We start from the raw sequence: 24,895 nt of genomic DNA on the forward strand, positions 1-24,895 counted from the left end.
ATGTTTGGTGAAAGAATTTTTTTTAACCCTTGCAAGCCCTTTTTAGTTTATTTTAACCATATCAGCCTGCAAAGAAAGTCTAACAGACCCCTTTAAACAGACCTGTAACTAGACCCATTTAAAGTTCTTGCTGGAAATGAAGTTAACGGCAGAGTTCAGAATGACTCCATTTTAGCATAAAAATAGATTTTATTGATATTATATTATCAAAACACTGGCAAACTTAAGAACAAGTTTGATTGTTCATTTGATGGTTTGTTTGTCCGTGACGACACCCAAACCTGGCCCCTTCTACTATTATTATTGTTTTGAGTTTGTGGGTGCAAGACATCCGCAACCCCTTGATTTGATTTAGTAAGTATTAGAATTTAATCAGTGCCATAGCTGTCAACTTTCCCCTTTTATTAAAGGGAAATTCCCTTATTCCGAATAGGATTCCTCGCAAGAAAAGGGAAAAGTAGACGGCTATGATCAGGGCCGTCTCATCCATAGGGGCTGGTGGCGCAGCGCACCAGGGTGCCGGGCCCCCCAGGGGCGCCCCCGTGAGCCCACCGGCATACCGGGCTCCCCCTCCCCAACCCGCCCCCACCCCCACGGGCTGGCAGGCTGCAAGCCACCCGCCCTCGCCTCCCGGAGCCCCAGCTGGAGCGCTGGAGCGGCGCGGGGCTTTGCGCGCCCTTCCAGCACTCCAGCTGGGGCTCCGGGAGGTGAGGGCAGCCGGCTTGGAGCCCGCCGGCTTGCAGCCCACCTGCCCGCCGGTGCGTGAGCACCCGCTTCAGCGCCACGCCCCTCATCCCCCGCTCGCCCACCCCCTCTCCCGAGGGGCGGCCAGCGCGGGAGGGAGGCGGGCGGAGAGGCGGCAGGCCGGGGGCGCCGAGGGATCGCTGCACCACGGCGGCCGATCCCTCTAAGACGGCCCTGGCTATGATCAGTGCTTGGAGAGTTAAACTGGAAGTCTGGCTCTTAATAGCTGTGTTCAAAAGATCGCCTGAGAAATGGGCTGTTAACAGAGAACAAAGATTGGGAGATGGGCTACCAGCAAAAGGAAAACTCTTATTTTGCTCAGTCTCTTCTTGGGGGGAGACGCTTCTTGAGCTCTGAGATTGTGAGCGGAGACAAAAAGAGAGCACTCCAAATGCCGGTAGAAACCATGCAAAGGTCACCAGATGCAGGCATGTCCTTAACATTTACTGATCCACTAGCATTAAGACAGGTGATACATGATAGGGTTGTGAAGCAATTGAGCTGTAAAAATAATGGATTTATCCTTCACTTTCATACCCTTTCATACAATTTTTTTCCCTTTAGTTCTGCGTGGTTGCTGTTAATTGTTGTTGTTTAGTCGTGTTTGACTCTCCGTCACCCCATGAACCAGAGCATCCCTTGGAAACCCTCACTTTCTTCTCAAAGCTTCTCCTTTTTAATGTCCATGGAGTTTTCATGGCTAAATTACTGGAGTGGTTTGCCAGTTCCTTCTCCAGGTGGATCACATTTAGTCTAAACTCTCGGCTATGACCTGTCCATCTTGGGTGGCCCTGCACACCATAGCTCATAGCTTCTCAGAGTTATTGAAGCCCCTTCGCCACGACAAGGCAGTGATCCATGAAGGGGTGCTGTTAATTACTTATTTATTATTGCTTTCACCATTGTCTAAATCTGATTTTTTATCTCTACCAGGTGATTTTATGCTCTTCCTGCATGTTTTGTTGCTAATACATGTTTGTGTGTGTGTTTTTAAAATGTTTTATAATGGGTTTATTTGTTCAAAGCATTTTTAAAACCCCACACTTCAACTGACTGGGCTCCCAGAGTGGCTTGCGCATGTAGGCCACCCTGATAATTCACATAAATGCACAGCATAAAGTCAGTGGAAGCAACTGGGCCCTCTTGCAAGGTTCTCAAACAACACGGAGATATGTTCTGCCTTTAGGATGATCTCAGATCCCGAATCTCGCAGACTCCCTTTTGTACTTTCCGTTGTAGTTTTGGACGCTGTGCGGAAATGCCTTGACAGCCAAAAGAGGAATATTTGGTAAAACAGGAGACTTGCAAACTATCCTCTGTTTGTCCTGCGCAAAAGATGACATCACATACTCTGGTGCTTTAAATGGAGACATCTACGTCTGGAAAGGGCTCACCTTAGCTCGCACGATTCAAGGAGCCCATGGTGTAAGTTGCCTTCTACTTTCTCGGTTCTGTTTTGTGAAAATAATGAAGCATCTTCCCTGAATTTCCTCTGAAGCACCACAGAGGTCCTTCAGGAAGGGGGCTTACATTAATCCAGTAGGTTTTATATTCTCAATTAAGACTGTGCCGAAATCCTACCTTTGCCTCTGGTTCTCAAAAGCATTCTCCCCTGTGAAAAGAGGCACATTTCCAACTGCTTTTTTGTGCAGGTGTGTGTGTGAAACTTCTCCAAAATTTTCAGGAGCAGGTTGCCACATATTTTACAGGATTTTGCCAGGAAATGCAGCAGGTGAGAAGCTACAGAGAGCGCATCACGCCACTTCTTGACCACCACTCATGACTTGGGAGTGAAGCAGCTTCCACCACCCATCATCCAGCTCACCACTGGCCAGGAGGACTGGGACCTTTGGGAATAGGAACCTAGCAACATCTGGGGGTCCCACGGTGCCAAACCCTGGATGAGGCTGTTGTTTGTTAATGAAAAAATAAGTTAGGTTTTCTGTGTGGAGTTCCTCACTTATAAATCATGCTAAGGGAGGTGTTCACTTGGCGACCATCACATGATAAACGTGATCATGTTCATTCTTCGCTCCCCCCATTTATGGAAAAGTTCTGCCCCTGTCCCCTGATATATGGTGGAATCATCAAATCACCGGGTTATTTAAACAATGGGAGTTTCATAGGAAAAACAAGCTGATGTGAAGCCAACGTAAGTGTGATGACGTTTAAGCCCTTGCAAACAGGTTTGGGCTTTGAAATGCCTTTTGTTAGAAATCCAGTTCAAGTATGTATGTTGTTCATTCGCAGGCTGGCATTTTTAGCATGTATGCATGCGAAGAAGGTTTTGCCACCGGTGGGAGAGATGGCTGCATCCGACTATGGGACACTGTTTTTAAGCCAATAACTAAAATTGATCTCAGGGAAAATGAACAAGGCTATAAAGGTAATGAAAATACTTTTTACCCAACTCTATGTTTCTATGAAATTATTTGTAATGTATTTAATGCAATACAAAACATGAATATTTTTGTTCTTTTTCTCTTCCTCCGAGTTTTAATTTAATCCATATTGCTGTGATCCTGAGGAGGCAGTGGAATACATACAAGAGTTAGCACATCTGCCCTTCAGATTTTGCCTTTGTTTTCACAATTGTAGCTTACGGCACTACCTCTTCCCCAAGTGAAGCAAAACCAATTCCTTCGTTTCATGTTGGGTGGTACTACAGAGTAATTGGAGGTGGCAAAATGAATGGGTATAGCATTTGGATTGCAGATTGTGATGTGTGCAATCTCTGATACTCAAACTGCCTTAACAGACAATGTAGGAAGCTGCCTTATAGCAGGTCAGAATATTTGTCCACCAAGCCCAGTATTTCTGGGCCAGATTCAGTTTTGAGGGGGTCCAGAGAAAGATGCTCTGTTGTAGAGTCTCCTCCATGGTTGGTAACCCCTCGTGGGATTACCTTATGGCAGTGCAGGACAATACTTAGCAGCAGCAACACTCTGTGTGATTGCATCTAGCAATGCTATGTGTGGGAGTATTATGGGATATGTTGTCATATTCTGGTCCAGTGCTGGATCCCACAGAAAAGGAGTCAAGGCTGGACAGAAGTTGCAGGACCATGGATAGCTCCTAGTGAGCAACTTGACTAGCACTGGCTAGTGCGGCTTCTTTTCTAGCAAGTGTTACAGACTGAGGTGCTCATGTGAAGATGCTAGAAGAAGAAGAAGAAGAAGAAGAAGAATTTGGATTTGATATCCCGCTTTTCACTACTCGAAGGAGTCTCAAAGCGGCTAACATTCTCCTTTCTCTTCCTCCCCCACAACAAACACTCTGTGAGGTGAGTGGGGCTGAGAGACTTCAGAAAAGTGTGACCAGCCCAAGGTCACCCAGCAGCTGCATGTGGAGGAGCGGAGACGCAAACCCGGTTCCCCAGATTACGAGTCTACTGCTCTTAACTACTACACCACACTGGCTCTCAATCGGGGTGGCCAACTCCCAAGAGACTGCGATCTACTTACAGAGTTAAAAACTGGCAGTGATCTACCCCCTTTTGGGGGGTTCAGGTCAAAGTTGTTGAACTTTTTTTAGGAAGGAGGAATGCCCATTTTGGGGGGGTTTGGTCAAAGTTGTTGAGTTTTTTCAGGGAGGAGGTAAAATGTTGAGCTTTTTAAAGGGGAACCGCAGTTGTCCAGCTTCTTTGGGGGAAGCCAATGATCTACCAGTGATCTACTGCAGACGTCCAGTGATCTGCCGGTAGATCACGATCTACCTGTTGGATATCCCTGCTCTAAGTTGTGGGCACTCTGAAAGGATCCAGCTGGAAACATGACCCTTGACTGGAGGGATCCCAGTCTGATCCAGAGAGTTCTTACGTTGTAAGTCCCACGTATCTCAATGGAGTGAACCTTCCATCCAGAAATATGTGTGTGCGAAATTATGCTTGGCATAAAAGTCTTGCCTAATAGCTATACCATTGTACTGTAACACACAAAAAGTTTTTCTCGTCTCTGTTACCTGAAAATGCTAGAGATCTTCTCCATTCATTTGTTTTAGTGTCACCCGCCTCCAGTGTGATGGCAATGTTTCCCCATTTATGCTTCTATAAATAGTGAATAAGAGATGCTATTTATGCCATTGTATTTTTGTAGTTAGTGGTTTATCCTTTAAATTATTTCTCCAGATAACTTCTCTGCAGGATCTCCTTTGCAGGCACAGTTTGAGCTTCATCAGTATTAACAGCAGTAAATCCATAGAAATGGGCACTGACATTTCTCCAAGGTTGAAGCTCCTGTGTACTCTGCTTGTAAGAGGACCTCAAAATGATGGGGATAAAAATAGCCACAGCCAATGAAGAGATATATCAATCACTTTAAGCTCATATAAAACAATACTAAGACAAATACACACATTAAATTTAAAAATTAATGACAATAAAAGCCTTAATAAGGATACAAAATTAAATATGGGAATTATAAGGAAATTTCACTTTCCAAACAGCAGTCCATTATGTCACTTATATGTCAGAACAGAAGTTAAAATTTTTGCCATTTGAAGAGTTACATACTGGTCTGTATCTTTCAATAAGAAAGCAAGATAAAGGTCTGCCAGATGCCCAAATGAAGAGATATAGCTGGGAATCACAAATCAGAATAAAGTAACAAAGCTATCTTCCTAACCCTTATCCTTATCCATGTTCAAATATATAAAAGGATGTCATATAGAGGAGGGTGCTTTAGAGCAATTCCAGTTTCCATATATATTTTTACAATTGTCAGGAGAGTGACAGTCCACACATTTATGGAGGGGCAAAAATCTTCTCTTCAGAATGATAGGCAGCAGTAGGGTGCCATCTTTTATTTATAAATGCCATTTACCCCTAATGTGCTGCTTGTAAAGGCATGTCAGTTAACCTCCCACAGGGGGTCTAGAATGCATTCCAGCCTTGAAGGAAGTTAGAATCTTTTTAGCTTAAGGGAGGGGGGGTCTCATTAGGGGTTCATCAAATTAATGTCATTTATTAGCCATTGATTCTGTGTAGAAAACATTTGGAGAAAAGCACAGGAGGGCAAATAAAATTGCGGCACGCAGGTGTAGAGGTATAAACTATTAATACTAATTGGCTCATTGAGACAAAATTCCACTTGCAGAGAATTGTGTAGATACACTTTGGCTCCTTTTGTATCCATGAAGGGGGGGGGGGTCATGCGCTTCATCTCTGCACGGTGGGAATGTCTGCGTAAGTGCCTATGCATATGTCCTAAAAATGCCAGAGAAGTTATGTGTTCCAAGTTCCAAAGCCCAAGAAGTCTGGAGACAACCTGTTCTGGTCAGGGTTGCACTCCCTTAGAAGAAGCTGCTTCATAAACTCCAGCATCCAGCATTGTCACTGGAGGGCAACATTTCCTCAGTGGTTAGGAGTTCCTGTTTCCAGCCCCATCTGATTTTGCCAGGTATATAGCCCCTTTTTTGGCAGAAATGACTTGGCCGTGATGCTTCATGAGCTCTAAGTGTGACTACTCTTGAAGACAACTTGGCAACTTCAACTGGTTCAAAATGCAGTGGCCAGATTATTGACTAGGGTTAGGTTTAGAACTCATGTAACTTCTCTTCCAACTGCTTTGGCTGCCTGTTCATTTCCAGGTGCAATTGAAGATGTTCACGCTAGTGTTTAAAGACCTAAAAGGCTTTGGCTCCAAACACCTGAGAGTGCAGAGACCCTCTTGGTAATTCTCCCACCCTTGGAAGTTCAGGAGGGTGGTGACCCAGAATAGGGGCCGCCCCTAAAGCTGGGAAGCTCTGTCTACACAGAAGTGTGTCTGGCACCTTCACAGGATCAGTTCTGAGTTGTGAGACCACAGCTTTAGAGGGAGTGAAACTCCCCTGAAAACAATCTGAACACATAATTATGGGTTAATGACAGAAAGCTGAAACCTTCATGCCTTGCAGAGGGCCTTCTCGGTAGTGGCGCCCGCCCTGTGGAACGCCCTCCCATCAGAAGTCAAGGGAATAAACAACTACCTGACATTCAGAAAAAACCTGAAGACAGCCCTGTTTAGGGAAGTTTTTAAACTGTGATATTTTAAATGTATTTTAATGTTTGATGGAAGCTGCCCAGAGTGGCTGGGGAGACCCAGCCAGATGGGCGGGGTACAAATAATAAATTATTATTATTATTATTATTGTTGTTGTTGTTGTTGTTGTTGTTGTTGTTGTTGTTGCTTGAGGAATGGTAGACAGGTCTTGCATTCATGACCAGCTTGTGGGCTTCCTGGAGGCATCTGGCTGGCCATTATAGAAGCAGGATGCTGGGGTGAATTAGACCCTTAGGCTGAACTAGCCAGGCTCTTCATACGTGAAAGATTTTTCAGAGTCTGAACCAGGAATTAATATTAGACCGTGTCATGCAGTGACTTAATCCCCATGAAACATAGCAAAACTGCAGTTTTGATGGAAGAATGAGATTAAAGTCAGTTTTATTTTCATATTTTTGGAAGCAGGGCACATCTGCTTATTGTACAGTAGAAGAGAGCTTTTATCAGACAAAACAGATTGCAAGCCTGCCAGCAGCGAGAATTAACTCTTCTGGCAGTGCTCATCCATATGCACTTCGTTAACATAGTCAGTGGTGGTGAACTAGAGAGAGAAAAGGACCAATATCTGATTCGTATCAGATAAAATGCATCTCAGTTAACAGCTCTTAATAAAGAACGGTGTGTGCATTTACATAAATTTACCTTTGGCTACTACACGAGCTGAAGAATGGAAAGAATGGTGTTTTGTGAACAGGTTACCTTAAAAAAAAAAATATGTGTGTGCGCCGAATCAGAAAATCAGCATCCGAAATGAGGTCTTTCCACCTTGCATCCCATGGAGAGATATGTAGTACACCAATGGCATATTGATATTTTCCAGCCTGCTGGGCCCTGTTTTTTGCAGACCCTGGCAGGCAGGCCTTAACAAGCCCCAGGTGAGCTGCCTTTCATCTTTGATAGACAGCACTGGACTTGGCAACTGGAAAACTCTCTTCTTTACTGCTGAATCAGAGCAAATGTCCATCAGGTTTTCCGCGGACTGATGTTTGCTCCGATTCAGCAGTAAAGAGAGGGTTTCCAGGGGGGGGAAGCAGTGGGGTGAACAGAAGACTGCTCAGACCCATGTCTAGAAATCACGAGACAAGCAGGAAACAAGTAAAAGGTAAAGGGACCAGTCGTGTCCGACTCTGGGGTTGTGGCGCTCATCTCGCGTTACTGGCCAAGGGAGCCAGCTTACAGCTTCCGGGTCATGTGGCCAGCATGACAAAGCCGCTTGTGGCGAACCAGAGCAGCACATGGAAACACCATTTACCTTCCCGCCGGAGTGGTACCTATTTATCTACTTGCACTTTTGATGTGCTTTCGAACTGCTAGGTGGGCAGGAGCTGGGACCGAGCAACAGGAGCTCACCCTATCGTGGGGATTCGAACCGCCGACCTTCCGATCAGCAAGCCCTAGGCTCTGTGGTTTAACCCACAGCACAAATGAGAGTTGTCATAGCATGCTCTTATATGCTCTTCAGAATGTTCTTCTTCTTTGGCGATCCCTCATAGCCGAGTAATATTGTCTTCCATGAACACGGTCTTAACAGTGAGTCCGTAAGTGACTGTGGAGGCCAATTCTGGATCCACACGTCCTTCCACAGTGGGGTCATAGGTTTCCAGGTGGGAGTTGATCACGGTGAGGGTTTGCCAAGTGTGTCTTCCTCTTAGTACGTTTCTCCCTTTTGTCCTGAGTTTGAGGCAACCCTAACTTAAGGGCTTAACTTTGGCTGGATCATGGCACAGTGGATCAGTGTGTCTTGCTGTTGACCAGAAGGTTGGTGGTTTGAGCCCACCCAGGGACAGCTGTGGGCCAGAGGGTCCCTTCCAACTCTTAGGATTCTATGTCCCATATAAACAGACTGATAACCAGCCGTCGTCGATGTCCTAAAGCTATTCTGTCCTCTCGCAGGTTTGTCCATCCGAAGCGTGTGCTGGAAAGCAGACCGGCTTTTAGCAGGGACTCAGGACAGCGAAATATTTGAGGTCATCGTGAGAGAAAGAGACAAGCCGATGCTCATAATGCAAGGTCACTGCGAAGGAGAGCTCTGGGCCCTGGCAGTGCACCCCAAGAAACCGTTAGTTGTTACCGGCAGCGATGATCGATCTGTGCGGTAAGGCAAGAGCCTAAGAAGATGGCCTATTTTGGAGAGCTGCCATGCTTTTAAATGGGGGTGGGGGCATTTCCTTGTTGGTAAACATCCCAGGGAGGTACACACCAGTGGGGGTTGGGGCCAGAGGCACTAAGTAGAGCAATGTATGCGGCAAGCCCTGTAAAAGTTAGACGTTTCTGTATACACACACAAACATGCATCATGAAAGGGGACGTGCGGTCAAAACAGATGCTCCACCACTGAACTATGGCTCTGAAAACTATTCCTGTTCTGCTTAATTTTTCTCAAGAGGAAGGCTCAAGCATTAATTGTCCTGGAACAGCAGTAAAGCTTCGAGATCTGAGCTCTTTCCTCAATTTACTGGTGAGGTTGTTGCTAAGTAACCCATTTTTTGGGTGCGGGGGGGATGCAGCAGCCAGCATAAGTTTCAAGTAAATAAAATCAGTGGCCAGGTGTCTGATAGAATAAGCTGGAGTAGTTCCAAGAAAACACAATTCTTTGGACTGGTTAAGGATTGCAGAAGTCAGGGTTTTAGACAAGTGAATAACAGAGCTTCCAAAGGAAGCTGAAGCGGTCTTTCTGAGAAGTGCAAGCAGCTGCTAGATTTCGACCAGCCTTGTTGTTGTTGTTCAGTCGTTCAGTTGTGTCTGACTGTTCATGACCCCATGGACCAGAACACGCCAGGCATACCTATCCTTCACTGCCTCTCGCAGTTTGGCCAAACCCATGTTAGTAGCTTCGAGAACACTGTCCAACCATCTCATCCTCTGTCGTCCCCTTCTCCTTGTGCCAACCATCTTTCCCAACATCAGGGTCTTTTCTAGGGAGTCTTCTCTTCTCATGAGGTGGCCAAAGTACTGGAGCCTCAACTTCAGGATCTGTCCTTCTAGTGAGCACTCAGGGCTGATTTCTTTAAGAATGGATAGGTTTGATCTTCTTGCAGACTCTCAAGAGTCTCCTCCAGCACCATAATTCAAAAGCATCAATTCGACCAGCCTTAGCTTTTGGCAACTTTCTGCTTAGAAAAGAACATGCATCTGTGTCTCCCCTCCTGCTGCGACAAGCTCCCCTCCCCACTTGTCTCCCTGACCCAGAAGAGACATGAAAAGGGCAGAGGAGAGATTGGCTGCACACATGCACAGTCTCCGATTGTTTGGGGAAAGCCCTGGAAAGGAGGAGACAACTTCTTCTTCTTTACTAAATTTGTATGCTGCCCTATGCCTGCAGGCCTCAGGGCGGTTCACAGGATAACACAAAGACAGCTGTGGGGAGGCAGGGATCTTTAGTCTCAGCAACTGATTTCATGGAGTAAGACCCACAGGCAACGCTGCTGCTGGGCTCATTAGACCTGACGCTCAGCCAAGTCCTTGAAGATTGTGTTTTTGCAAATGAAGAGTTAACTCCAACTTGGAACTGTGTGATTTACTGCATGCTCTGTGAAATTAGGGCTAGGAGAGACCCCTGTGTGAAACCCTGGACAGCCACCACTAGTCAGCATAACAACATTGAACAAGATGGACTAGAAGTCAGACTTGTTAAAAGGCAGCTACCTATGCTCCTTCCTAATTTTTTTCTAAACATTTAAATATGGAATCTTTCTCCTTCTCCTATATTCCTTGCATTTTCAAACTGTTGATCTGAAGGAACTCCTGAGCAGGCATCCCCAACCTTCGGCCCGCCAGATGCTTTGGACTACAATTCCCATCATCCCTGACCACTGGTCCTGTTAGCTAGGGATCGTGGGAGTTGTAGGCGAAAACATCTGGAGGGCCGCAGGTTGGGGATGCCTGGTCTTGGGCATAGTTGTTAATATAAGGGCAGGGTCACATTTGTCAAAGTCTGCCATTCTCCCCCCACCCTAATGAAACCAAACCCTTTTGACGAACTCCTGCATTAAACTTGATCTTCCCAGTTGACTTAGTATACTGTACATTCCTTCAGTTTGATGTCAGGGTAATTCTGTAATTCATGGGAAAAGCCGAGGAAGCCAGTTTCCTAGGAGACGGGCCTTTCCCTCTCATTTTTATCATTCTGAGCAGCTGATACTAACTATTCTTGATGTGCTGAACATGTTGAAATATCTGTGATTTTCTGATTCATGCCTTGCATTTGCTTTGTGGCATCATTTGCATATTGCATTTTTTTTAACTTTAGCAGAAACTGGTGTTTGCTCCTGGTGGAAAGATTTGTCCGTGTACTGGAGGTGGAACATAGCTGGGTGGCTGAGCACATGCTCTGCATGCAGAAGGGCCCACATTAGGTTCCTGGCATTTCCATTTAACATGATTAGGTAGCAGGCAAGGGGAGATATTTTTTCCTGCAAACCCTATGCAGCCACTACCAATGAGAGCAGATAACACTGGGCTAGGAGGAAAAATAGCCTTAACTTGGCACAAGCAGCTGCCAGTGTTCCAGGTGCAATATTCGGGGGGGGGGGTTGGTGTAATGTAGATAATGTTGGTTCTGGGTGTACATGCACACAAAAGCTCATACCAAGAACAAACTTAGTTGGTCTCTAAGGTGCAACTGGAAGGAATTTTTTATTTTATTTTATTTTTTTGTGAATTTGTTAATGATACAATTAAATAGAGGGAGAAAGGTTGTTTTCTGCTGCTCCAGAGAAGCGGACACGGAGCAATGGATTCAAACTACAAGAAAGAAGATTCCACCTAAACATTAGGAAGAACTTCCTGACAGTAAGAGCTGTTCGACAGTGGAATTTGCTGCCAAGGAGTGTGTTGGAGTCTCCTTCTTTGGAGGTCTTTAAGCGGAGGCTTGACAGCCATCTGTCAGGAATGCTTTGATGGTGTTTCCTGCTTGGCAGGGGGTTGGACTGGATGGCCCTTGTAGTCTCTTCCAACTCTATGATTCTATGATTCTAAAAAATGCAGGTTTTCATCATTTGGGAATAGGCTAGTGTAATAGGAAGTGAGAGCAGCAAGTAGAATCTAGACAAAAGTTTCTGCTGCCAAGTGAAAATAACTAGCATATTCTGCAATGATAAGTTTCCTCTGGTCCTTTTCGTTCTTGCGTAGGTTATGGAGCCTTGCTGACCATGCCTTGATTGCTCGTTGCAATATGGAAGAAGCTGTGCGAAGTGTATCTTTCAGCCCTGACGGATCTCAGCTGGCACTGGGAATGAAGGATGGTTCCTTCATTGTTCTGAGAGTGAGGTAGGAGAAAAAGAAAATTAACCTAACAAAAGCAAGCATATTCTAAAAACTCGGACCAAATCTGAAATTGTGGGTGCTACTTGCACAATTCTATAACAAGTCCATAGCCCAGCTCATCATTTTCTGATAAGCCATGGTTTGTTTGCCTGAGAACGAGGTGTGTGCTCACAGGTTTTCCTCTCCCTTCCTTGCCACTCCCTTTCTCCAGTAACCAGATCCTCGTTTGATAACCTGATTTGTAAGCCGCCCTTAAACAACAGTTTCCCATTTCAGTTTCCCATTTTTAACATACCATAATATTGTCTTTGAAGCTGGGCACATGAGCTGATGAAGAAGGGCGAGAGCTGAAAAGACAGCAAATCAGCAAAAGGCTTGCTTTCAGCCTGCTGTACTATCATTAATTGTACTGAAATGGGCCTTTCTGAGTTGGGCTAATTTTGTGCAAGTGGGGGTTAATTTGAGATCTTTGGAGATGAAAGCATTGGGAATGTGCACGAATGGACAGTGTGAAGAGGAGATTTTGCACATTCTTCAGTTAACATGCATAGTGTCCAAATGATGTTGAACAGTGTGCAAAACAGAACACTGTCAATAAGATACTGTGCACATTATTAGCTTGTCAATATACATACTCTCTGGTTATGAATTGCGACTGTTACCCAAGTAATATAGGAAGTATGGTTGGAGGCTGTGCTTATTTATTAACCCGACAATGTACAAAATGTCCCTAATAAATTCACGTTCTCTGATACCTGCTGCACACTGTTCTGCGTGTAGGCTCCAGGGAAAACAGTGGGATTTGCTTCCAAGTTCCTAGTAAATGTGCATTGGATTGTGCTGTTAGTTTCATCATTTTTGCAGAAGGTATTGTTACTTGCAATACACACAAACCTAGACAGCATCTTAAAAAGCAAAGAAATCACCTTGCCGACAAAAGGTCCATATAGTTAAAGCTATGGTTTTCCCAGTAGCGATGTATGGAAGTGAGAGCTGGACCATAAAGATGGCTGGTTGCTGAAGAATTGATGCTTTTGAATTATGGTGCTGGAGGAGACTCTTGAGAGTCCCATGGACTGCAAGAAGATCAAACCTATCCATTCTGAAGGAAATCAGCCCTGAGTGCTCACTGGAAGGACAGATCCTGAAGCTGAGGCTCCAATACTTTGGCCACCTCATGAGAAGAGAAGACTCCCTGGAAAAGACCCTGATTTTGGGAAAGATGGAGGGCACAAGGAGAAGGGGACGAGATGGTTGGACAGTGTTCTCGAAGCTACTAACATGAGTTTGACCAAACTGCAGGAGGCAGTGGAAGACAGTTGTGCCTGGCGTGCTCTGGTCCATGGGGTCACAAATAGTCAGACACGACTAAATGACTAAACAACAACAACAATTACTTACCATGATCAGAACAGCAGACTTCTGTTGATGCAGCCTAGAATAGCTTTAGCTTTTTGCTGCTGCATAATACTGTTGACTCATGTTCAGCTTGTGGTCTACTAAGACCCATAGATCCTTTGCACATGTGCTACTGGCAAGCCAGGTGTCTCCTGTCTTATATTTGTGCAGCAGATTCTTCCTGCCTAACTGTGGCAGCTGACATCTGTCCCTGTGGAATTCTGTAGAATTCAAACTATAACACAATATCTAAGGTGGAATTATGACACAATTAAAAATTGTACAGATTCTAACACAGCAGATTGCAATTGCTACAACAGGCAGAAAAACCATTAAGCGGTCTTCCAAGACCTTTGGAAATTTTCAAGTAGTCCCTGCACAGGGGGAGTTTGGGAACCGCTGCTATACATCGTAATTAGATTTGCACAAAAAAAGAGAAATATGTGGCAAGACAAATCATAATGATGTGATAACAAAGTACCATGAATCTGTTTGGCTTTTATTTCAGATGAGTGTGTGCGACTGTTTTGAGAGCATAGATTCTAAATAAAACCTCTGTTTTAATTATACCTGTTTATTAATGTTTTGGGAACTGAAAGGTGGGCTCTTTTTAATCGAAGTAATAAATAAGCCGGGACTTTTGAGATGGCGTGGGCTTGGTTTTGGTTTTAACGTTTTGCATCTTCAGGTCTGCTGTTGACATTTCCACCCCTTTGCAGAGATATGACAGAGGTTGTTCATATTAAAGACCGGAAAGAAGTAATTCATGAAATGAAGTTTTCGCCAGATGGCTGCTATCTTGCAGTGGGTTCCAACGATGGCCCTGTGGATATCTATGCAGTTGCTCAACGGTACAAAAAAACTGGAGAATGCAACAAGTCTTCTAGCTTTATTACTCATATCGACTGGTCTCTGGACAGCAAATTCTTGCAAACGAATGATGGTGCGGGAGAACGCTTCTTCTACAGGATGCCATGTAAGACCTCTCCTTCAGATTTGCGTTGGTTTTTAAATATCTGTAAATAGAACTGTGCAGTTTTAAATTTCACAGGTATAAAGGCTGGTTGGTACCAGGGAAAGGCAAGTCTGTCAGCTTCAGTTTCTAGTCAGTTTCTCGTTTTCAAGTCTTAAGTTCAGTTTTCCACATTTTCGCATCCGTCTGTGATTTGTTTTTAAAGTCCTCGGGAAAATTCACCAGCATTTTAGTGCAGATTTCTCCCAGTATACATATTTTTGCAAAGAAATTTCCCCAAATAAAATGCAATTTTCCTGCTAATATATATGTTTTAATGCACATTTTACCGTAGTGTGTACATTTTTGTACACAATACTTGACTAGAGAACTACGTACATTACAAAATTCAGAGAAGTGCAAGTTTTGAAGGATGGTTGTGCTTAAGTTCTGCTTGACTTGCTTGATATGAGCTAACAATAGTGACTAGTCCAAGGTCACACACAGAGAGAACATCATTGCTGAGCAGGGGTTTGAACCTGACTTTCCCTCATCCTAGTCAGACTCACTACCCCACCTGAATTATGTCCAAGGTCATGCTCAAATTGAAATCATTATGCATTGATTCAGGAAATAAACGTCATAAAATATGTAACAGAAAACCTTTTTTTTAAAAAAATCCAAATTCCTTTCATTTAAAATTATTCTGGAACTGGTGGGGGAGCTCTAGGATTTGACCTGATGCACCAGAAAGGATAATGGAGCAGCCATTATCAGAATTTAGAACAACTCCCAAACTAACTAAGGTTTCTAAATCATCAACGTTGTCATCATCTTCCCTGTAGCAGAACATGAAACTATAATCAGGTCACCTTGAAATTAATAAAACAAGCAAACAAATAATAACACATAGGCTGTGGTTGAAAGTGGAACCTGCAACAAAATGTTGCAGTATAGCCTAACTGCCAAAGGGAGTGACCATGCCCAGAGTTCCAATTAGCCATTTCCTCCAGGTAGAGCATTCCACTGTTCCTTCCCTTCCTCTGTTTTTATTCTCCAGCCGTCATTCTATATTCCATGGCTTCTGAGCATGCACTGTGCGCATTGGGGTTGTTTTGGAGTGTCTGCAAAATGGGTTCAAAATGCATGCAGGTTACAGTCAGACTTGTGGGGGCGTCTTTTGAAAAGTCTTCAACAAATAGGGAAGGGTTGCATGGGTGCCCACAAGGGGTGGCTTGCTCATTCTAAATATATGTGTTCATTTTAATGTACACACACACACACACACACACACGTCCAGCTATTGAGCAGGAAGTTTAGAGTTGTTTCAGAGATTACTCCTATTGAGCATGGAAGCCAGACTCCATCTCTCTGCACTTTTCTGGAGGGGAGCCTTCTGGGGACAGCAGGCAGCTCAGATGAACATCACTTCTTCTGAACCAACAGCACTGCTTGTACAAATGTTACGAGATTTGTAAACCCTAGACTTGCAGTGATAATATAAACAAAGGAGTTGTGGCGCATTTTTGTGATCAGGCAAGGAGTCCGCTGCTGCTGCTACACCCAGCCCTACTTTCTGAGCGGCCAGTGATGATGGCAAGTGCCCAAGAATAGAAGCCGAAATTAACTGTATGCAGTGGAAACCAAAGTGCTGACAAGGTTCTCAGGAAACTGGTAGTGAAATATCCATACATACCTGGAGATGCCAGGGATTGAACCTGTGACCTTCTGCACATGAAGATTTACCAATAAACTGTGGTCATCCCACAGCTGACATGGAGGAAATCCTTAGCAGGCAGGTTGATATGGAACTAACCCCTTAAAACAGGAAATTAGAAAACCGCCGAGGTAGAAATTTCCGTTCCGTTACTTCTTCTGAAATGCAAATGGTTAAACAGCTTATTAACCTGATTTCGTTTCAGCTGGAAAGCATTTAACGAGCAAGGATGAAATCAAAGGGATTCATTGGGCTTCCTGGACGTGTGTGATGGGATCAGAAGTGAACGGGATCTGGCCAAAGTATAGCAACGTTACAGACATCAACTCTGTGGATGGAAATTACAATAATGCAGTTCTGGTGACTGGAGACGATTTCGGATTAGTTAAATTGTTCAGATTTCCTTGTCTAAAGAAAGGTAAGACTCTGCCCTGTGCATAACTGATTGCTCGCTTGCGGTTGGGATTGATCATTTAGTGTTTCCTTAGTGGATCTTGAGCCACTTTCAGGTGAGCCTCAGCACCAGAGACTGCCCAGTGCCTCCTCACTTGTCCGCCCTGCTCCCTAACTGTGTCGTATCCTTTTGGATGGACCAATGTCAATAATTTATCTGTTTCATTGGCACGTACATGGAAAATATCCAAAAGATACTAGTATGTGGGAGTGAAATGGAAAGCATAAAGCTAAAAAAGGGGTCTGGTATCTTTAACTCGAGGTCGTTAGCTGTTGGTGCTGCCTCCTACAAAGGAACCTTCAGGTCAGTAGTCCATTGGTAATATATGAAGTTCACTTGGTTTCACTCTGTAGGACATACTAGGCCTTCACCAACTCTCAGTCAAGTCTTTGACTGGCTGTGGATCCAATGGGATCCCCTCCAAATCAGGTCAATCCCCAATCCTGAAGACTTTGCTTGTTACAATTGGTAGAAATAACATAAAGAGCATGAGAAGTCATCCCAGATCACAGCAGAGGCTCATCTAGTCCAGCATTTCGTTCACGCAGTGCCCAACCACATGCCCACTGGAAGCCCGCTGTAAGGAGTTTCAGTGGTTGCTCATGAGAAATGAGGCAAATGCAGAACTTCTAAACACTAAGTTCTTTATTGTGCAGATATTTACAGTGGAGCTAAAATAAAGACGTCCAGCTCATCCCTCTGCAGAGTCCGGGAATGTCCGTTTCCGGTTTTTTGCCCAACATAAAAGGCGCGGGATCCTGAACCCCTGCCTCCCCTCTCTACGTCCTTCCTCCCTGCTAAAACGGGGCAACGGAAAGGTCCCTCTCCCCCTCTTCCTGCTTGGCGCAGAGGCTCTCCATCCCTGCCACAGCCCCTGCTCCCACTTCCTGCCTCCATCTCCCCCTCCCCACTGGAAGAGTGATCGCTTCCTCCACTGGAGGAAGATGACGAGCTGCTCAGCGGAGATGGGGGTTCCCAATACTGAAAAAGCCCCAGCACCGCTTCCAGCTCCAGCGAGGGCGGTTTCCTGACACCCACAAATCAATACCTGATTTGCCTTGGATGCTAGCTGCTGTGTCCATGGCATATTGTTCAGGAAACACAACATTAGAAGTTGCTGAATGCTAAGCTATTGAGCATATTCTGTTGTTCTGAGGTCTGCTGGCTTTCAAAACAGTTTTATTTCAATCAGAGCCGTCTCATCCATAGAAGCCGGTGGCGCGGTGCGCCAGGGCGCTGGGCGCCCCAGGGGCGCCCCCGCGAGCCCGCCGGCATACCGGGCTCCTCCTCCCCAACCCGCCCCCGCCCCCACGGGCAGGCGGGCACTCGCGCGCCGGCGGGCGGGCTGTAAGCCGCCCGCCCTCGCCTCCCAGAGCCCCAGCTGGAGCGCTGGAGCGGCGCGGGGCTTTGCGCGACCTTCCAGCACTCCAGCTGGGGCTCTGGGAGGCGAGGGCGGCCGGCTCGCGCTCCCGCGCGCAGCCGGCCGCCCACCCAATGCAGCGCGAGCTGCCCAGCAGCGCCGCGCCGTCCAGCTGCGCGCGGAGCGCGAGCCGGCCGCCCTCGCCTCCCATCCCGGAAGCGCTGGAAGGGCGCGCAGAGCCCCGCGCCGCTCCAGCGCCACGCCCCTCACCCCCGCTCGCCCACCCCCCTCCCAAGGGGCGGCAAGCGCGGGAGGGAGGCGGCGGAGAGGCGGCATGGCGGGGGCGCCGGAGGGATAGCCGCGCCAGGGCGGCAGATCCCCTTAAGACGGCTCTGATTTCAATGTCTTTTCAATTATTTTATAAAACAAACTTCAGAGTCAAGAGGACAAAGGCCTCCTGGCTGCATCTTACAGTAGCAGTGTAAGGACTTTCTCTTTCGATTTACTATTTATATCATGCCATACAGCTGACATAAAAAAATAATAATACCCTGCAAGCTCTGCCCCAAGGAAACTTCAATCAAACATGCATGGGCAGGGGGAATATGAAACTCAAAACATGCAATGAGATAGAATGATTCTGTCATTAAGCTTATGTGATATTCAGTGCTTTTTTCTGCAGGGACACAGACCCTTAAACATTTTGTGAATCTTTGTACTTTTGTCCATTTACTGTATTTATTTCCCCCAATTTGAACTATAAAATGGTGATTTTCTTGAGTCAAAATGAGAGTACCCCTAAACATTTATTTTTTTTTAGAAAAAAGAAGCACTGGTGATGTTTACATTGACTTATGCAAACAACTTCCATCATAAACTCTCAGTAACTACTTCCAGAGAGTTAGATGTGTTAGTCCAGTGCAGCAAAAGAGAAAATAGCTTTATGGATTAACAAAGGATTATTTGTTATTTTCTGTTTATTAAGAACAAGTATCTAATATGATTACATCAGCAAGCTAATATATGCCAGTACTGAAGACAAAAACAAAAACTACAAAACGAGGGGAAATGAATATGCCATTTTGACTACCATGATACGAAGACTGATTAGGGTAGGCGACAGGGCAATATTTATCTGAAAATTATTGCCCATTAATTGGGAAAGGAAAACACATTTTGTGTGTCTGTGTTGATCAGGTATATAATTTATTGTGACTTCATGCTGGCTATATTAAAAGAACTTATGATAAAGTAACTATGCTTTTTTCTGACATTTCATGAATTTTATTTGCAATTATCAATATGGTATTTTTATTATTATTCTAGGAGCTAAATTTAGAAAATACGTTGGCCATTCTGCACATGTTACTAATGTCCATTGGTCGCATGACTTTCAGTGGGTAATAAGTACTGGAGGTGCAGATCACTCTGTTTTTCAGTGGCGGTTTATTCCAGAAGGTTTAACAAATGGAATCCATGAAACAGCACCCCAGGGTAATGCAAATAACATTTCTTTATTATTCATTCATTAATTCGTTCACTCACTGAATCACGTCCTTCACCATTATGATCCCAGGATGGGTTATTAAGCAATATAATATACAGTTGTAGAACAGCTACAGTTATAAAAACCAACCAACCTTTCCAACTTGAACTGAGCCGTATAGATTCAGCCAAAATACATGGGCCCCTCAAAGCAAAATACCTTCACTTGCCTTCGGTGCTTTGGCCAGGCATTGAAAGAAGTTGCAGTTGAAAAGATAGCTTTGGTGGATTGAATGGGTTTTCTTTTAATCATTATCCCCCAGAATACTTGAATCTAACATGAACATTGCCTTTTGCTTTCCTACAGACCCATGTTCTCCTTGGGTGCAGTTTTGCTCAAATAATAGCATGCACAATGTTTGCTGTGCATCAGGGGACGTCCACATATTTAAATCAGTAACTTTAAAAAATGATTTCAAACTGCAGAGACCCACAGGAATATTTAGCTAGGACCAACGGAGAAAATTTGGAATAGGAGACATAGGGAGGTTTGAATTTGCTGCAGAACAGATGGGGAAACACTGCTGACACCTCTGTGTACACACAGCTTTCTAGCTTGTCACTAATGGATGTCGGTGAGAATCCTGGAGAGTTATATGTGCACAGAGAAGAGAACAATATGAGCAGCTGGAGCTGCATTTCAACCTGCTCTGCTGCAGCTGAACAGAAAAGCCGGTTTTAAGTGAAGAACTGAATACTTCTGTAGAATTATGGCCATCATGGAAAAGAGAAATAAACTGAAAATTCATGGAAGGGGGTCACTGAACACTGTGCTTTGCATGCATCTTTGATTAGGTTCGGTGTGCATGTTTCTACTGCCAAATCAGAAACACTAACCAATCGTTTGAAGTTTCTGCATTCATTATTTGTGGGGATGTGGCTTTATTTTTCAATTGCCTTTATTAAAACGTCATTTGGTGCATTCCTCCCGTACGCAGAAAGTGGCATAGATTCACACAGCGAAGAATCTGACTCCGATTTATCTGATGTGCCAGAGTTAGACTCAGATATAGAGCAAGAAGCTCAGATCAACTACACCCGACAGGTGAGCAATATGGAAACAGGCCATTAGACCCAGCAACCTGGAAACCCATCGAAACATATTCAGCTGAGGGATTTTAAAGTTCAAGGAAGGAAATGCGAAGTGAAAGAACTGGGCTCGGGAGTTTAAATGAGAGACCACGTTGAATTTAAGGAAAGTTAAGGCTAAAAAATATGAACGGGGGTATTTAAACTGAATTTGTACTCAGCTTTTTTACCATAACAATTTGTTGTTGTTGTTATTATTATTATTATTATTATTATTATTATTATTTTCATATAAAGATTTTCCATAGGTAACAAAAATACATTCAGTGTCTCTGTTTTTAAGTCTTAGCATCCTTCATGCAAATGAATTGCAGTCAGTTGGAGACATTTTTTGTTGAAGATAATGTGGGATTGAGGAGGGGAAAGAGAGGTGGAGAGGGAGAGGGGAGAAAGTAGAGAAATAGAAAGTTAGGAGGGGGAGGCAGGGAGATGAGAGGGGGCATTAAGTTTTCTTTCTTTCTTTCTTTCTTTGCATAATATATTAGTGGAGTTTTTTTTTGTTGCCATTGTCATGTGGATAGCGGTCTTATTTTTAGCAAGAGGTCAGAGAGATGACATTGCATGTCAATCATGGGACTAAACATTCCACCCCTTTAGATCAGTTAATTAGAAAACCTTTGAATGAGCAGGTGTAGATCTTTCCAGAGACTTACTTTTTTAAAAAATGTTGACAAATATGCAGCTCTTCTGCAAGTCTCTCACAGAATCATGCAAAGGATTTTCAAACCCACCGCCCTTGTTAGCTGGTAAATCCAAAAGTAATGTTAATTTATTGTCATAGAATCATTGAATTGTAGAGTTGGAAGGAACCCCGAGGGCCATCTAGTCCAACCCCCTGCAATTCAGGAATTGTCCTTTAAATTAAAAGGCTACAGTGCATTACCAAGGCAGCAAGGAATTATTTGAAATAAAAATGCTGAATAAATATGTAGGAATCGCATTTCATTTTCACTGAAGGGAAGAAGATTTGCATGAAGTTCCTAAGCATGCATTTGTTTAAGGTATAAGTGGCCTTCCATATGTTTTTGCCATAATGACCCTAAATCTCTTACTTTCCAATCTGTAAGTTGAAGCTAAAAGAAAAAGTATATTGTTTCAACAATTGCACCCTTCTCTGCATTTTTGAGAATGTATATTTATTATTTCCATTTATAAGCTGCCTCTCATTCTGTAGGACCCTAAGGTGCTAAATGTAGTGTATACCATAAAGCAATAAACAATTAATTAAACCATCATTTAACTCACGAGGACTAATAAAAGTGTTGAAAGCAACTCAGTGCAGCAGCATCTAAAAGGTCGTGTTCACTTACAAATGCCTTTGTGAAACAATGGATGTTTTAAGTTAAAGGTAGTATTATCTCCATAAGCAGGTAATTCCGCAAATGGAGGGGCCCCCATAGAGAAGGCCCCGCCTTTGTCACTGCAGAATGCATCACACTCACCAAATGGACCATGAGGCAGGCTTCCTCTGCAGATTGCTTGACCTGACCTCTCAGTTATGAGAAGATAACTCAGTCAGCAGAGCATGAGACTCTTAATCTGAGGGTCATTGGTTCGAGTCCCATGTTGGGCAAAAGATTCCTGCATTGCAGGGGGTTGGACTGGATGACCCTCATGAACCCAGCTCTGCAACCCTATGACTCTAATTCATTTGTCCTGTGTTATGACTTTTGCTTGTAGGGAGTCTTGGGCGCAATACTTTGAAGTTCCTTCCTCCTCTTCCACAGGGGGGCTTTTCTGTTCCCAACTTCCAATAGTAGTCCCACATATACCTTTGCCGAAAAGCATTGGTTGAAAGTTCAGGGGCACCCTAAACAGAAGTACCGTATGGCGATGGTGGTGGGATGTTCAATCCAATGTTTCTTTAAGAATCATTGTGCTAAGGGGCTGTATCAGCTGTAACTCAAGATACTATTGGCTGCTGCCTGGAGGTATGACAGAGAATCATGTGTATCTGAAGAAGTGTGCATGCACACGAAAGCTCATACCAAGAACAAACTTAGTTGGTCTCTAAGGTGCTACTGGAAGGAATTTATTTTTTGTTTGTTTGTTTAGAGAATCGTGGGTGGGGGGATGATGGGAAAGGAAGATGCAATGGCTTGGAGGAACAGCTGGAGAGTATATGTAGAGCTGTTGTGGCTCAGAGGCCATCTATTAAGGAACAGGGTTGTATGCAAGCAGTCATGATTTATAGAAACAACTCGGACATGTAGTTTGCAGAGATTTCCAGCACGTTAGAATCTTTGCAGCTTCCCAAATGCAGGAAATTTTACACCCACACAGGAATCTTTGGAAGCTGTTTTGCAGCTGTCCACTGGATTAAACCGATGTCATAGTATCTGAGTTCCTAACCATCTCTTTAAAAGATTTACATGCCTAATATCTGGTGTACCTGTTAGCAGTGTAAATCCATCTCCTAGTTCTTTCAGGGCTTACAAGCTGCTTAAATCTCCTGTGTCATTTGCATATGTCACAAAAACTCCCTGAACGAAAGAAGGAAGGATCTATATATGTTTGTTTGTTTTTAATTTAAAATAATTAAGATAGGGGGGGGGGAATCAAGTGTCTATGTGCGCTTCAAAACTTTTTTGTGCAGTAATCGGATGAGCTTGGCCTGATCTTCCATTACTGGGTGGTGCTTCTGATACAAAGAATTCAGACTTCTCAAAGAGGCAGATTTTTCTCATGCATTTCAGGGTAGTGACATTGATCTCGCAAATTACTAGGCCCGTAGTGGCGCAAATAGCAATAAGCCATATGGATTATTGGACTGGGGGGGTGTATAATGCAATGTAACTCTCAATTATTTTAGGTTTACAAAGAAGATCTACCTCAACTGAAACAGCAAAGTAAAGAGAAAAACCACTCAGTGCCCTTCCTTAAAAGAGAGCGAGCCCCCGAGGACAGCTTAAAGCTGCAATTTATACATGGGTATAATAACTTTTCAGTAGTGACTACTCTTGTCTTTTCGCTTTTATAGACTACAATTTACAGGAAAAAAAGGTAATCTGTTCTTGGCAAAACCAGAAATAGCACCTAGATTTAGAGACTGTGTCTGAAGTTATCATGAAAACCAAGAAACGCCTTCTCAGTTTAGGGTAATTGAGTTTTCTGTTAGGGGCTTGCATTGTAGCTTTGCATTGTGCCTGCTGCCAGGTCAGCAACACATCAGCTGTAGCCTGTGTTACGTATGGACAACTGAAACCTATAACAAAATGGTGCAGTATGGATTGCTCCTGTTCATGCTTTCCTAAAGGAGACATCATTCCATTTATATATTTATTACCTTCCTATACCACCTCTCCAGTGTGGTGTAGTGGTTAAGAGTGGTAGACTCGTAATCTGGTGAACCAGGTTCGTGTCTCCTCTCTTCCACATGCAGCTGCTGAGTGACCTTGGGCTAGTCACACTTCTTTGAAGTCTCTCAGCCTCTCACCCACCTCACAGAGTGTTTGTTGTGGGGGAGGAAGGGAAAGGAGATTGTTAGCCGCTTTGAGACTCCTTAGGGTAGTGATAAAGCGGGATATCCAATCCAAATTCTTCTTCTTCTTCTTCTTCTTCTTCTTCTTCTTCTTCTTCTTCTTCTTCTTCTTCCTCTCTTCGTCCTCCTCCTCGGAGCTAAAGGTGGTGTACATGGTTCACCTCCTCCCCAGTTCATCCCCACAACAACTCTGTGAGGTTGGGTAGGCTAAGAGATAGTGACTGGCCCAAGGTCACCCATTGAGCTTCATGGCTGAGTGGGGATTTGAACCCTGGTCTCCCAGGTCATAGTTCAACACTCTAACCATTATACCACACAGGCTCTCAGATGCCTCACTGGCTCTTATTTTCCTTTTCCACCCGCCTTGCAACAACCAGCACCCCATGCCCTTTTAACATGCTCCATCCTCTGTGAGCTGTTTTAGCAGCTGACCCCCCCCTCTCCCTTGGGGGGGCAATTCTAAGCAAAAGTATTGTTTGTAATTATGCAGACCTTGGGGTTCCCCCAAGCCACATGCTGCCTCTCTCTTGTGCACAGATGGTGCTGTTTAGGCTACAGAAGGAGCAGCATTCAAAAAAATTGAGTTCACCATAGGAAACACAACATTGCACGAAAATGGGTAACTGCTTCCCACAGGCAGCAACGTCCAAGAACCAGTCCACCCGTTTGCTTTAACATATGGAGGAAGGTGGAGATGAATCCTTCCCACTTCCTTTTCCATCTTCACATCAAAGTTGGCTTTCATAGTTATTTTCTGGATCAGTAATAATTTTAACTGTCTGGAACTCTTGGCTGGACTGGCTGTAGCTTAACACAGCGATATTTTGCATAAAAATGGAAGTCGTGCAGGCT

The 24,895-nt window shown here is 44.3% G+C and overlaps 1 protein-coding gene across 2 annotated transcripts in view; it reads left to right on the forward strand.

The window, feature by feature from the left end:
* Positions 1-24,895, forward strand: part of EML6 (EMAP like 6) — a 151,683-nt gene that overhangs the window by 48,282 nt on the left and 78,506 nt on the right. For both annotated transcript variants that reach the window (XM_033145091.1, XM_033145092.1), the window contains exons 5-13: positions 1,984-2,169; positions 2,995-3,130; positions 8,676-8,877; positions 11,913-12,050; positions 14,165-14,421; positions 16,320-16,532; positions 19,255-19,422; positions 20,412-20,518; positions 23,375-23,493. In XM_033145091.1, coding sequence (XP_033000982.1) covers positions 1,984-2,169; positions 2,995-3,130; positions 8,676-8,877; positions 11,913-12,050; positions 14,165-14,421; positions 16,320-16,532; positions 19,255-19,422; positions 20,412-20,518; positions 23,375-23,493 — 1,526 coding nt within the window. The remainder of the gene's footprint in view (positions 1-1,983; positions 2,170-2,994; positions 3,131-8,675; positions 8,878-11,912; positions 12,051-14,164; positions 14,422-16,319; positions 16,533-19,254; positions 19,423-20,411; positions 20,519-23,374; positions 23,494-24,895) is intronic.

Source organism: Lacerta agilis, chromosome 3, assembly GCF_009819535.1.
Source record: "Lacerta agilis isolate rLacAgi1 chromosome 3, rLacAgi1.pri, whole genome shotgun sequence".
In the NCBI taxonomy this organism is placed as follows: domain Eukaryota; kingdom Metazoa; phylum Chordata; class Lepidosauria; order Squamata; family Lacertidae; genus Lacerta; species Lacerta agilis.